This window comes from Peromyscus leucopus, chromosome 3 (genome assembly GCF_004664715.2).
Source record: "Peromyscus leucopus breed LL Stock chromosome 3, UCI_PerLeu_2.1, whole genome shotgun sequence".
Lineage (NCBI taxonomy): Eukaryota > Metazoa > Chordata > Mammalia > Rodentia > Cricetidae > Peromyscus > Peromyscus leucopus.
Genome location: NC_051065.1, coordinates 49,462,122 through 49,475,888, shown reverse-complemented (window position 1 = coordinate 49,475,888; position 13,767 = coordinate 49,462,122). Strand labels below are relative to the sequence as shown.

Below are 13,767 nucleotides of genomic sequence, written 5' to 3'. Positions count from 1 at the left end.
TTGTTGGGTTGTTAAAATGTCTTTTAATGGATTAAACCCTACAAACCAGAACACCTGGTAACAAGGCATAGCCAGGCAGCTCTTTGAGTTACTGGCCAGCTTGGTCTCAGTCAGTTCTAGGCCAGCCAGCCACAGCTACATGGTGAGGCACTGTCTCAAACAAACAAAAACCAAAAAACCCCTCAAACAATTACTCAGTATTTTAGTGTATTTTTCTAAGGATGTCTTTTTCAGGATAATACTGTATTTGTAATAGTGCATCTCTCTAGAATATATTTAATTTGTACATTTTTCTACTATTGTACATCAATTTCCTTTAGAATTTTTTTATGCATATGAGTGTTTTGACTCAATGTATGTATGTGCATATGTACGCATGGTGCCTTTGGAGGCCAGAAGAGAATATCAGATCCTCTGGCACTGGAGTTAGAGGGTTATGAGCTGTCATGTGGGTGATGGGAACTGAGGAATTGGGTCCTCTACAGCCAGTGCTTATATTTATTTGGTTTTTTTGAGACAGGGGTTCTCTGTGTAGTTTTGGGTGCCTGGATCTTGCTCTGTAGACCAGGCTGGCCTCAAACTAATAGAGATCGGCCTGGCTCTTCCTCCTGAGTCCTGGGATTAAAGGTTTGCGCCACCACCGCCCGGCTATTTTTGTTTTTTGAAACAGGTCCGTGGTAACTTTGGAGTCTGTCCTGGAACTCGCTTTGTAGACCAGGCTGGCCTCGAACTCGCAGAGATCCGCCTGCCTCTGCTTCCCTTTGAGTGCTGGGATTAAAGGCGTATGCCACCACCGCCAGGCACAGCCAGTGCTTCAAATCGCTAAGGCTCTCTCCAGCTCCTCTTGTACAATTTTCAAATGATATCTGCAAGTATTCAGAGTTGTTTAGAATTTAGAGTTTTTGAACCAGACATTGTGGTACCTGCTTAATTGTAGTGCAGCTGAGGCTGGATTGCAAGTTTCAGGGCAGCTTGATTGAGCTATACTATGTAAGGAATAAGTCATTTGGTCCATTGCCAGATAAAGCTTGTTACAGAATCATGGGTAAGCACTAGGTCCCTATATTCCCTAGCTGGCAGCTGGCTGCCTGTCCTGTCTAGGCTCAGTTGATCCAAGGGCTGCAAAGTTACAGTCAGTCAACTACCCAACTGGGCTCAGAAATCAGAAGAAGGAATCTTGGGCCACAAGACATTCACTGGATGTTTTGTGTCTTTTTTTGTTGTTTTTTTGTTTTTTGAGACAGGGTTTCTCTGTGTGGCTTTGAGGCCTATCCTGGAACTCTGTAGTCCAGGCTGGCCTTGAACTCTGAGAGATTCACCTGCCTCTGCCTCCCGAGTACTGGGATTAAAGGCGTGCGCCACCACTGCCTGGCTGAATGTTTTGTGTCTTGAACCAAAAGAGTGAGGGATTTGGGGAAAGGGAATATTAAAATTTAGGAAGATTTTTATGTCCCTAAAGAATTCAGCCAATGAAAAGTAAAGGGTGGAGAGACACACAACAAGGGAATTAAAACAAGAACCCGAAACAAAAAAGTTTTATGTCAAATCTGCACTTCAACTATTTTGCCTTTTGTGTCAGGGTGACGCCCACCTTTCTTGAAGAATTGAAAAATAATGTCTCATTCCTTATGCTCGCTGGGTCTCCATCATTCTCACTTTTTTTTTTTTTTTTGAACATTCTCACTTATTTAACGAGGACCAACTTTTCTCACAACAGTGACACCCTATCTCAAAAATAGTTCTCCAAATAATTGGTAGCTTTTTTTTTTTTTGCAAATTACTGAAGATAACACGACTACCGTTTCTATTGGTTCAGTATGTACTTAAATTGTTCAATGAGTGTGCAACTGTAATGAAGCAAAACAAGAACTCCATTTCCCTCCCAAGTATCTAGAGACCTTTCAGCTTAAAAGAATCACGGTATTTTTCTTCCAGTTTGGAAAACCAGTATGCAGCCGTGGCCTAGGTATTTCCAGTTGGCTCACTTGGGCCTCACGAGGATGAGTTATTCTGTCACCCCCACCAGCCGTGAGATGAAGAAATCAACTACTATCGCAGTTAGCAAGGCGTAGGAGTGCAGGGCGAGAGCCTGCCAAGGAGCTGGGAGGCTGTCGGGTGGGCCCTGCCCCGGACACGCCGCTGTGTAACATGGCCCACCCCCAGTTCGCCCTGCACAGACTCCAATGCAGACTAGCAGCTTCCAGCTGTCCCAAACGTAGCAGAAGCATCGGGACGCCTGCTTTCCGGTGAGCTGATGTCGCGTGTTATTTCTTGAACCTGACGTGCGTCCCAGCTAGGACACAGATGAGGGGCAGTGGCAAAAAGCCCGAGGATAAAGGGTGAGGCGTCCTCGGCTCGGGCTGGGCCTCCCTACGGGCTCGCGATCCCGCCAGCATCCGTCGGGTGCGGCACCAACCCTGAGAACTTCCGCCGAACTACTTACTCCGACCCGCTCTAAGCTTGGCACTTGCTAACTTGGGGCTGGGCCGCCAGCGCAGCATGCAGAGAGGGCCTCGGTGACCCGCAGTCTGCAGCGCAGGGCTCAGCCCCCGGGGCCGACCAGGCTCCAGAGCGGGCTAAAAAGAGCAACGCTCTCGCGAGACCTGGGCTCGGAGGGGGGCGGGGCCAGCGCGCGGGCACGCGCCCAGCGGCCGTTAGGGCGGAACCCCTCGCGGGAGGGGCAGGGCGGGGCGAAGCCAGCTGGACGACGATTGGCCGGGCCCCCACGGGAAACGACCCGGCGCGAGCAGCGTGCGCGCTCCCGTCGCGGTGGCGGCGGTGGCGAGCGGCGTCAGAGCTCGCTAGGGGGGGTTGACGGCTTCTGGCGGGTGTCGGTGTCAAGAGGAGGCGAGAGTCGGCTCGGCCGTGTCGCGTCTGCCTCTGGAACCTGGCGGAGAGTGAGGACGCGAGGGCTCGCTCTTGAAGGGGCTGCCATCTTCCACGTCCACGCCGTCGTGAGGAGCGCAGCCCGGACTGTCCCGCGACCCCCTCCCGACTCCCCCACTCGCCGGCCTCGAGGCCGCGGCGGCCACCGAGACAGCGCCGCGCCTCCCCCACCCCTTCCCCTCGTCCCCCGCCCGCCAGGGCCCGGTCGGCGCCCCACCCCCGTCCGCTCGCTCGCTCGCTCGCCCGCCCGCCCGCCCGCTACGCCGCCGCCATGTCGGCGCAGGCCCAGATGCGCGCGATGCTGGACCAGCTCATGGGCACCTCCCGGGACGGTAAGTCGCTGCCAGAGCCCTGGGGGTGGGGGAGGGGACGCGGCCGGTGAAGGGGAGGCCTCCGGGCGAGCACCTGGGCGCGCGCGCGTGCGGCCGAGTAAGGGGCTCCCAGATTGGTAACACGAGGTCCCGGGCTCCCATCCCGTCCAATCAGGGCTTGGCAGGCGGGCTTGGGGGCGGTGACGGTGCGGATTGGCGGGAACGGCTGCCAATGGGGCGAGGCGGGGCCTGGAAGCAGAAAGGAGAGTTTGTGCTTTTTTGCTGTTGACTTGGCCGGGTTTGGGGAGATCCCAAGGCTGTCTTGCGTAGTGGGGCGGTCAGTTTTGACTGTCGGCTAGGAACCCGCGGAGCGCTGCGGCCTCCGCCCCCAGCTCTAGCTCCCTTACCCCGGGCTTTCGGATTACCCCTCGCCGCCGTCCTCTAGAGTGTGGAGAGAAGCACCCCCTCCCTCCTGGGTCTTTGAAACCTTCACTAAAAACCCCCAGTTCCAGGGACACTTCGTCGAACCCTACAGAATCAACTTTTTTTTTTTGATGGAAAATCTGACCCAAACCATGGTTTCTTAAAGTGGGTGTGTTTGACCCCATTTTGTAAGTTGAAAAGTGTTTAGGCCTGTTTTTTGCCCCGAGAGACCACCATTTTGTTAGACAACCTAATAGAAGCTTTCCTAGTAAATATTGGCTAATTTTCCATGTACCCTAAACAGAACTATTTGGAAATTCGATGCCCACTGGAATAGAATTGAAGGAAACAAAAGGCTTTTTTAAAAATGCAGTTAGATTAGAATTCTTATAGAGAGTTATCTACATGTTGGATTATCCTTTGTTTTAGATAATTTCTAAAGTGATGAAATGTTGCTTTTGGGGGATAATTAGTATTGTACTTTCAAAATAAAGTTCAGCACTTAAAAACCAATCCAAATCCTGGCTTGTAAAAACTCGTTTAGGCAAGTTTCTTAGCGATTTAAAACATTTTTTTGATAAGTTGTTTGATTTACTACAAAAGACATACATAAATTTGTTGAATGCTTTGCCTAAAAATACGGGAGAAGATAAAACCTATTTCAAATCTTTTTAGCAATACTTATACAGCTTTCAGTGAGTGGTTAAGTTTTAATAAAAACTCACTGGGAACTTTTCTTAATAGAACATTAAGACGAATGGGTTGGATAACAGATTTATTCTATATAGAGGAGGGAAAAATTGGAAAGAACGTAAGATTTGTATGTAGTAAGTAAGTAATCCCTTGAAAGTTAACATTAATTAAAAATACCACTGGGGTAACCTAACTTTTCATATTTGGGTAGGATATTTACAATTGCAGCATGTCTTAACATGTTCCTTCTCATCATAGGTGAGGGTATTTAGAAGGGGCTTCATACAGGATCTTAACAGTTCATCTCTGTAATAACATTTTAGAAACTTTGAGGCTTACTTTATGCAGTCCTTTTAATTTGGATGGATGCCATTATTGGTATCTTTTGCATAGGTAGGATTCCCTTGTATTTCTCCCGAGTGTAGTTGGATCAAGCTATGACCTGTCAAGGTAACAATTCTCTGATAACAGCCCCTCTAGCATTGCAAAACTGAACTATTACAATATGTACATAGATGTATAAATTTCCTTCTGTATAGTCTCAGAAGCTGGATTCTTAAAATTCATTGTATTTAAATTTATATTTGTGTCTCTGTCCCTGGATATTTTTTTTTGCCCTCCAGACCAATGAATTTATGGATGAACTCATGTTTATGAGTAGACAATAGTATTTCGTTGAAATGATTCCATTTTCAGTGCTGTATTGAATCAGAAGAAACTAATTCTGGCCTGGTGGGAACCTGAGGCAGGAGGATTTCAGTGAGTTCAAGGCTAGCCTACATAGTTACAGGCTAGCCTGAATTAGGGCATGACCCTGCCTCAGCAACAACAAAAAAGGAACTACATGTATGGAAAAGTTGAAAGAAATGATTGACTATTTAGCCAGGTGTGGTAGTGCAGTGAGACTTTAGCCCAATAAAACAGAACAGAAAGACTTTTTTTTAGATACCCTTATTCTTTTGTATATATAAGATAATATAGTACATTTCCTTCTTATTACATGTTTAATGAATTTGTAATTCAGGACCTTGAAATAAAATCAGAATTAAAAAAAATTTTTTTTGGCGTACAGTAAACTTAAAATTATCTAAGGATAGGGAAGCATAGTTATATCACTGAATAGTATCACGTGATTTGTACCATATAATGGAAAACCTTGTGTTACACACATGGACAGCTTACCAAAAATGCTGTTGTGTGTTTGGCTTTAAGAGGTGGAAATGGGGACCCAGAAGGTGGGAGAGAGATGGAAAAGGTAGGTGAGGTTGGGTATTTAAAGGAGCTTTGGTTTTTGTTTGTTTGTTTGTCCCTGTAGACTAACTATAAATAGACTCTTTTGGGTAGTGGTACCTAAGGTGGCAATTATCCCCTTATCCTTTAGTGTTGAATTTGTGAAGGAATCTGAAATGGTAAAGGAATCCTGGGTCTCTGGGAAAATGTTGCTCTCCTTTTCCAAAGATGACTTCCCCCTCACTTTTCTAAAAGAGTTTTAATTCCTTTTTAAATTGCTTGGAGATCTAAGACTCTTGGTTAAGTGCATCTTTTTTCAGTCATTTAAATCAGCCATCTCTTAGGAGACTCATTAGAATCCTTAGGAATAGGAATTACGGTGGTAGGAAAATAAGGTAACTCGGATTACTGGGCACTGAAGAAAGGATAGTCCTTGGTGAGTGGGGGGATTTGGACAGTCAGAAGGGCAGCATGGTGGAATTGGGAGGTTGGGCAGGGGGATGACCAGGAGGTGGGAGAGAAATGCATAAGGGAGATGGGAGGGCCAAAGACAAACTTTGCCTTCTTTGCAATTTTGCCTAGGGCCCTGGTGGTGGCAACCGCCTGTGTGCCACTGAAAATCGTGCCGATGCCTGGCATACTGCATAAATGGAAGCAGGGTACCGCGTGAGTTGAAACATTGGTCACACTATATAAAGTTTGTATATGTGAATCAGTGTAACTCAAACCCATGTAACTGGGGGTCTGTCTATATTTGGAATTTTCTAATAAGACATCGTAAGTTAAGGAAAAGAACACTGGGCTGAGATTCAGGAGACCTGGTTTCTAATTAGAAGCTTGGGTAAGTCACATAACCTTTTTGCTTCAATCAAGTTAAGTCTATAATTTGTTATATGGGAAGCCATATAATTTCCTATGTTAATACTAAAAATGCTAAATAAATATAGTTTTTTTTAGAAAAGAATCACAAGTAGATACCCATTACTAGTATGTTATCTCAATTTTAAGATTAATTACATTTTTAAAAATCTCTGTCTTAGAAAAGAGAGAGATAATTTCTTTTTCCTGAACATATTTCAGATAATAGCAGGAAGGACCACAAAGGAAATTTAAAGAAACATTTTGAGAATTGTTTTTGTGTCAGTTGAGAGAAAGCAGTTCGGTGCCCTTAGAAGACCACGGTCATTTTGACTAGATTGGATTAATTGCAAGAATGACCCTTGGCATAAAGCCTCTTTGTGAGCACATAGTTTGTATAGGTCTCTGACCATGATTCCAGAAAGACTTAGGAAGGTACAACTAATGTGAACTAAACAAAATTGGGGTAGACAGGAACACCCCCCAACCCCAGTGGTAGGGATCAAACTCTGGGCCTTGCATATGCTAGGGAAGCTCTGAACCACTGAACTGTACCCTTAGACCTAGGACCTGTGCCTAGATTACATCCTAAATATGGAAGTATGAAGGTACAGAAGGTTGTTCTGAAAGTATCGTGTTTTAAAATTGCTTTAAATGGGAGCACAAACCATTTCTGAAAGGTTAAAATGAACCAAGAATGGTGGTGTGTCATCAGATGTGCCTTGGAAGCCAACCTATAGACCCAAAAGTGTAGATCATAGAAATAAAATTGTGTGGTATCATCCATGATGATGGGCTGTTTTGATCAGACTAAGTTGCCTACAGCTGGGGATGTATCTCAGTGGTAGAGTACTTTCTTAGCATGTGCAACGACCTATAGATTCAATCTTGAGCACTACAACCCTCCCTTCTGTCTCTCCTGGGGGGCAGAAGTAGCTCTGTGTCTCCAGCAGGGCTCTGCTTTGCCTGTCAGGTGTGACAGTCAATGTTCCTGGAGTAGTTAGACCATTATTGCTGTTGTTCATGGGGCTCTTCTTTGATCCTAGCATTTGGGAGGTGGAAGCAAGAGGATCAAGAGTGTCCCAGACTCAGCTACATAGTTAATTTGAGGCTGCCCTAGGCTTCATGAGACATCATCTCAAAAAAGCCGAATCAACAAAGCACCAAATTTTTTTTAGGAATTTTAGCTATTTGGGGTAGTAATTTTACTGAGCTGTATGATAATACTTCCTCAGTTATTACAGGATGCTAATCTTAACTGCTAATCAGTTATATAATGTGTGATAACATAAAATTGAAAGGAAAATGCAGTTCAGAAAGTAATTTACCTGTTCCTAACACAAGTTTAATAAAACTTAATACATTTATCTCTATGTAGAACATTACTGCCTTTCTGCAAAATTATTGAATCAAAAATTTGTAGTGTTTTTTCCCCCATGGATTATCTTCATTGTAAAATCATCTTTATTGTAATTTGTGTTTCTCTTGTCATCAACACATATTCTCTTAATTTTTTCTCATCTTAATGATTCATATCTTGGTCATTTGTAAGCCATCCTTTTATTATACTTGGTTCTTTTCATTTTAAGTAAAAAGTGTAGCCTTTAATGTACAAATACACATTTTAAAAAACACAATAATAGGATATGTCATAGTCTAGAGCATGTACATTCTTTAACATAAGAAATTTTAGCAAACCTAAGGCCAGACAGTTTTCCTGTGTCTGTAACTACTTGATTTTGTCAGTGTTCAGGAGTCTCCAAAACAATTGTAAGCTCTATTAGCACTTGGATAGTGAATCACTTAGTTTCACTCCTCATTTTGTATTTTGAACTCTAAATAATATTTCTATCTACAGAGCAGCCCAGAAAACAATAAAAATCTCATCTCATAGATCCCTGTTGTCTTGGAATTTCTGCAGTTGTTTAGCACTCCTCAAGTAAGCCTATGTTTCTGAGACAATATTTCAGGTAAAAAAAAAAAAGAAAAAGAAAAATAATTTGGTGTGTATGTGTGCAAGCACTGTAAGTGGCAAGTGTGTTTCTAGGTAAAGGAGAATGTTACCTAAGGATAAAAAGTGTTTAGGACGGAGACTACAAAAGCAAGTACGTGTCATAGTCATGCTCGGGTTCATTGAATCATTGTTCAGTAACATGCTTCTTACAGTGAAACTTGAAGTTGCTGAGAGTTCAGACAAGCCCTAGGACTGAACACATAGAGATGGCTTAACACTAAATGAAGGTCAGTAAATGTGGCAAGACTAGGTAAATGAGCCGGGCGGTGGTGGCACACGCCTTTAATCCCAGCACTTGGTAGGCAGAGGCAGGCGGATCTCTGAGTTTGAGGCTAGCCTGGGCTACAGAGTAAGTTCCAGGACAGCCAGGACTGTTTCACAGAGAATCCCTGTCTCGAAAAACCAAAAAAAAAAAAAAAAAAAAAGACTAGGTAAATGAGATAGATGAGCTTCCAGCTGGACATAGTGACACGTACCTGTAATCCCATCACTTGAGGGGCTGAAGGAGGAGTACCTAGAATTCCAGGCTGGGCTATGGAGCGAGAGCCTGTCACAAAAAACACCCCTCCCCCCCCAAAAAAAAGGTGAAATTTTAAACATGGAAGGATTACATTTGTAATCCTCTACTACTTGGGGGTCTGAAGCAGGAAGATGGTGAGTTTGAGGTCAGCCTAGGTTACAAATTAATTAAAAAAGATGCCTGAGGCAGGTCAGTGCTGCTGCTTTTGAGGAAACAGACAGTTCTACCCACCCTAATCAGTTTACGAAGACATTGTAGACTAAGAAGATAAAAGAAGTTGGAATATCTTGTTGGAAAAACATGAGGGAGAGAAACAGGGTAAGTTTCTGACAGGAATCTTATGGCTTTAGCATCCCTGCTTTCCCACCACACACACACACACACACACACACACACACACACACACACACACACATCTGTTCCTTTTTGGTTGTGGGTGGGTATGTATCTGTGTATGCATGTGTGCATTCAGGTATGTATGTGTAGAGGTCAGAGAACACTTCTGGTATTGTCACCCTGACCATTGAGGTCTACCTGTCTGTGTCTCTCTAGGCAAGTTGGCATTTACAAGTGTATACCACTGTGGATAACTTCTTTCTTTTTACATGGGTTCTAGGGATCAGACTTGTGCTTGTAAGAAAAGCACTTTAGTCATGAAGTTATGCTCCAGCTGTTTGTTTTGTACTGGTCGTGGGACACGTAGACTCAGGCAATCCTGTAATCTTAGCTTCCCAAATAGCTGGGACTACAGGCATGCACCATTGGTCTACTCTTGTTCTTTTGGGTTTAAATGATCATTTACTAGCAGCTACTTGGGTAGAAATGGGAAGGCAAGGCTAAAATAGATTATTAATTTTGTAGGATTATTGAGGATATAGAGGAAAGTAGTTTCTTAAAAATTAAAGTTTACATGTTTTTGATTTAGCTGAATAACTTAATGTTAGAAAGTAACATACAGTTCAGTCAATTGATTAAATGTCATATTTTGTTAACATTGGCCAGAAAAAGAACCTAACTTTTTTTTTTGTAGAAAACACTCTATTGACCCATATGTTCTAATTTAGTTGTGAACCATGTACAACTGATGTTTGACCTATTTGACTCATCGTGAAAAGAATTTAACCAGCTGCCCTTGCTGAATCTTTTGTCCTGTCTCAAGAATATGGTAAATTGTTTGTTTTTATTTTCTTGAGACCTCAGATTTCTGTAGGCCTCAATTTTATATTTTAGAGTTAAACTATCCAAAGCTTTGCCTTTCAGTAGGGAGGGTGGATATTTATGGAGGGTGCATAAATGTACCAAAACTGTACCAAGTTTTGTGTTGTATTCTGTTCTGCTGTCAGTATATTATGCCCTTTGCAGTTATTGCTTGAAGATATTTTAAATAAAGGGTTAGTTCTATGTCTTCCTGCTTTTTATAAACTCACTTATTTTTAGAAGTAGGGATCCTTATAACCCAGGGTGACCTTGAACTTCTGATCTTCCTGCCTCTGTCCTGAGAATGCTGGAATTACATGCATGGACTATCGCAGCCAGTTTTATGTGGTGCTGGGTATTAAACTGAGGGCTTCATGCATTCTTGGCAAGCACTTTACAGATAAACACTCATTTGGCCAGATAGAATGCCTAGTGGGAGGCTAAGCAGGAGAATTTCTGTGTTTGAGGCCAGCGTGAGCTACAGAATGAGACTGTCTCAAACTTCAACCCCCTCTCCCCCCATCAGAAACATTTTGTATGCTACTGTTCTGGGTCACAGTGTGTCTCAGACTAGCCACAGTTGCATTCCTGTCGCTTTAGAAATTCATTTACTAACCACCCCCCCCCCCCCCCAGGTTTTCTCTTTGTAGCCCTGGCTGTTCAGGAATTCACTCCGTAGACCAGGCTGGCCTTGAACTCTTAGAGATCTGCCTGCCTCTGCTGGGATTAAAGGCACATGCCACCACTGCCCAGCTCAAATTCTTATTCTTTTTTTCTTCTTCTGATTTGTTTTTTTTTTTTTTTTTCTTTTTTCTTTTTCTCTTTTTTTCTCAAGACAGGGTTTCTCTGTGTAGTTTTGGTGCCTGTCCCGGATCTTGCTCTGTAGACCAGGCTGGCCTCAGACTCGCAGAGATCCGCCTGGCTCTGTCTCCCAAGTGCTGGGATCAAAGGCGTCCACCACCACCTGGCTCAAATTCTTATTCTTGAGGTGGAGGCCAGCAATCTATGTTTAAGATATTTTACAATGATTTTTTGTTGTTGTTTGTTGTTTTGAGACTAAGTCTGTGTGACCATGGAACTCCTTATGTAAACTAGGCTGGCCTAGCACAGAGATCCAACTCTCCCTGTGTCTTGAGTGCTGAGATGAAAGGCATGAGGCACCATGCCTGGCTCTTTAAAGTTTTGATGCAACTAAAAGTTCAAGAAACCCTGTTATAGATAAATGTTTCCCACCCTTACTGTTGTTGTTGTTTCGTATTAATTTTTTTTCTTTTTTTCAAGACTTTTCTCTTTGTAGCCCTGGCTGTCCTGAAACTTGCTCTGTAGACCAGGCTGGCCTTGAACTCAGAGATCTGCCTGCCTCTGCCTCCCGAGTGTTGAGATTAAAGGTGTGCACCACCATCACCTGACTTAGTATTTTTTCTTTGTCAACTAACTTTCTAAAAACTTTAAGTTTTGTTTTGTATATGTGTGCTTGCAAGCATTTGGTGGGGTGGTGCTGGGGATCAGACCCATGGTCTTCTGCAAAGCTAGTCAAGCACTCCACTACTTGTGCTATACTATATTTCAGCACTTGGTCGTTTCGTCGTCCCCCCCCCCCCCCCCCCCCCGTTTTTCAAGGCAGGGTTTCTCTGTGTAGCTTTGGTGCCTGTCCTGGATCTTACTCTGTAGACCAGGCTGGCCTCAAATTTAAAGACATCTGCCTGGCTCTGCCTCCTGAGTGCTGGGATTAAAGGCGTGTGCCACCACTGCCTGGCTTAATATATTTTTTTTAAGATTTATTTTTATTTTATGTGCTTTGGTGTTTGGCCTACATGTATGTCTGTGAGGGCATTGAATCCCCTAGAAGTGGAGTTACAGACAATTGTGAGCTGCCACGTGGGTGCTGGAATTGAGCTTGGATCCTCTTGAAGAGCAGCCAGTGCTCTTAACCACTGAGCCATCTCTCATGGTCCTGTTTTTTTAAGCAGTTGGCATTACAGGCCTGTGCCTTAAAGCCCTGCTTAATTAAGTTAATTTTAGAAAGACATTTGTCACAAAGAAAAAAAAATGGGGGGGAAAAGGAAGAAAAAAAAAGACATTTGTGTTGCCGTAAAAAACAAATACAGATAGAAAGGTATTGTCATAATGATACAACTAGACTCTGTTTTTTGTGTTTTTTTTTGAGACAAAGTTTCACTATGTAGTCCTGGCTGGCCTGGAACTCTCAATATAGAACAAGCTGGTCTCTACACAGAGATCTGCAAAACCTCTGGTTCTGAAGTGTTGGGATTAAGGGGATACATCACTATGCCCAGTTTATTAGTTAGACTCTTGTCACCTAGAAATCCATATGCTAAAGGTTAGACTTTGTCAGGTATATTAAATAGAATAATATTGCCAAGTGGAAAAACATCTTTCATGAGTTAATGTTTCTTACTGTCTGGTAAGTATCTTGTTGATGAAATGGAATGACATCCCAAATCATCTTGTGCCAATTCCATATTTTGGAAAATACTGTTCTTAGTATTCATATAAGAAGTTATTTGCCAGTATATTTCCAGCATACATTCAGGCCTATGAGTAGAATTGACTAACCAGAAAAAATAAACTTGTGAAATGGAGAGTTTTCAGTCATCTCTAGGGAGGTCACCTAGACCTGCAGAATGAAATTACTTTACTTAGCTTGGCTTCTCTTTTTTTTCTTTAGTATTTTGGTTCATGAAAGTCACCGGTTCTATTAAGATGTCACTAATACAGTGGCTGCATGAAACAGGAGCACAGCAATAGAAATCCCAAGGAGAGCATGCTTCTGATTTATGGAAGGGGACAAAGAGGGGCATACTTACTTGCCAGGAAAGAGATGATTTATCTTAGGCACTAGGAACTTAATAGTATGAATCTGTGTCACAATTTAATTTGTAGTATTAGAATATTTACGACTGTTTTTTTTGATTTTTGTTTTGTTCTTTGTTTTTAAATTTATTTGCGTATGTATGCCTGTTTGTATGTGCATCATGTGTATAGTGCCAGAGGAGGGCAGAAAAGGTCATTGGATTCCCTGGAACTGGAGTCACAGGCAGTTGTGACCAGCCTCATGTGGGTGTGGAAAATCAAGTGTAGGTCCTGAGCAGGAGCTTCCAATTCCTTTACCTGTTGGGGACTATATTTCCAGCCCCACAGTAGTGTTCTGATTGATTGTTTGAAAAACTTTAGGGTATAATTCATTCATAGCAATAGAATCTCAATTACTTTCCTTGGTATCCTCCCCCAGTTTGCTTTAGTCTTTTGTTTTGTTTTGAGATAGGGTTTCTCTGTGAAGTTTTGGCTGCCCTGGAAATCCCTGTATAGATCCAGCTGGCCTCAAAATCACAAAGACCTGCCTGCCTTTATCTCCCAAGTTATTCTTTTTCTTAGAAATTTGAGGTTCATTTCTTTTTTTTTCCCCCCTCTTGTCCCTGTCTCACCTAAGCTGGCCTTGAATTTAGGTGATCCTCCTGCCTCTGCCTCCTGAGTTCTTGGATCAGAGGCATGAGCTACTTGTAATCCTAAAGAGACCAAAAAATCTAATATGTAAATATTTACAAACACTTATGTTTAAGTGACACATTTTTTTATAGTGATTATGGTTATTTAATTTTGGAAACAAACACCTA

The 13,767-nt window shown here is 42.9% G+C and overlaps 1 protein-coding gene across 17 annotated transcripts in view; it reads left to right on the top strand.

The window, feature by feature from the left end:
* Positions 1-2,638: 2,638 nt before the first annotated feature.
* Positions 2,639-13,767, top strand: part of LOC114706825 (putative RNA-binding protein Luc7-like 2) — a 62,922-nt gene continuing 51,793 nt past the window's right edge. For 3 of the 17 annotated variants that reach the window (XM_037203641.1, XM_028889331.2, XM_028889326.2), the window contains exon 1: positions 8,832-10,100. Coding sequence is in view for 7 of the 17 variants with exons in the window: in XM_028889331.2 (XP_028745164.2) it covers positions 10,098-10,100 (3 nt within the window). In the remaining 10 variants the exon portion in view is untranslated. Of the gene's footprint in view, positions 3,219-6,125; positions 6,385-7,905; positions 8,372-8,829; positions 10,101-13,767 lie in introns of those variants that run through there. The other 14 variants (XM_028889324.2, XM_028889320.2, XM_037203639.1 and 11 more) reach the window with 12 other exon arrangements.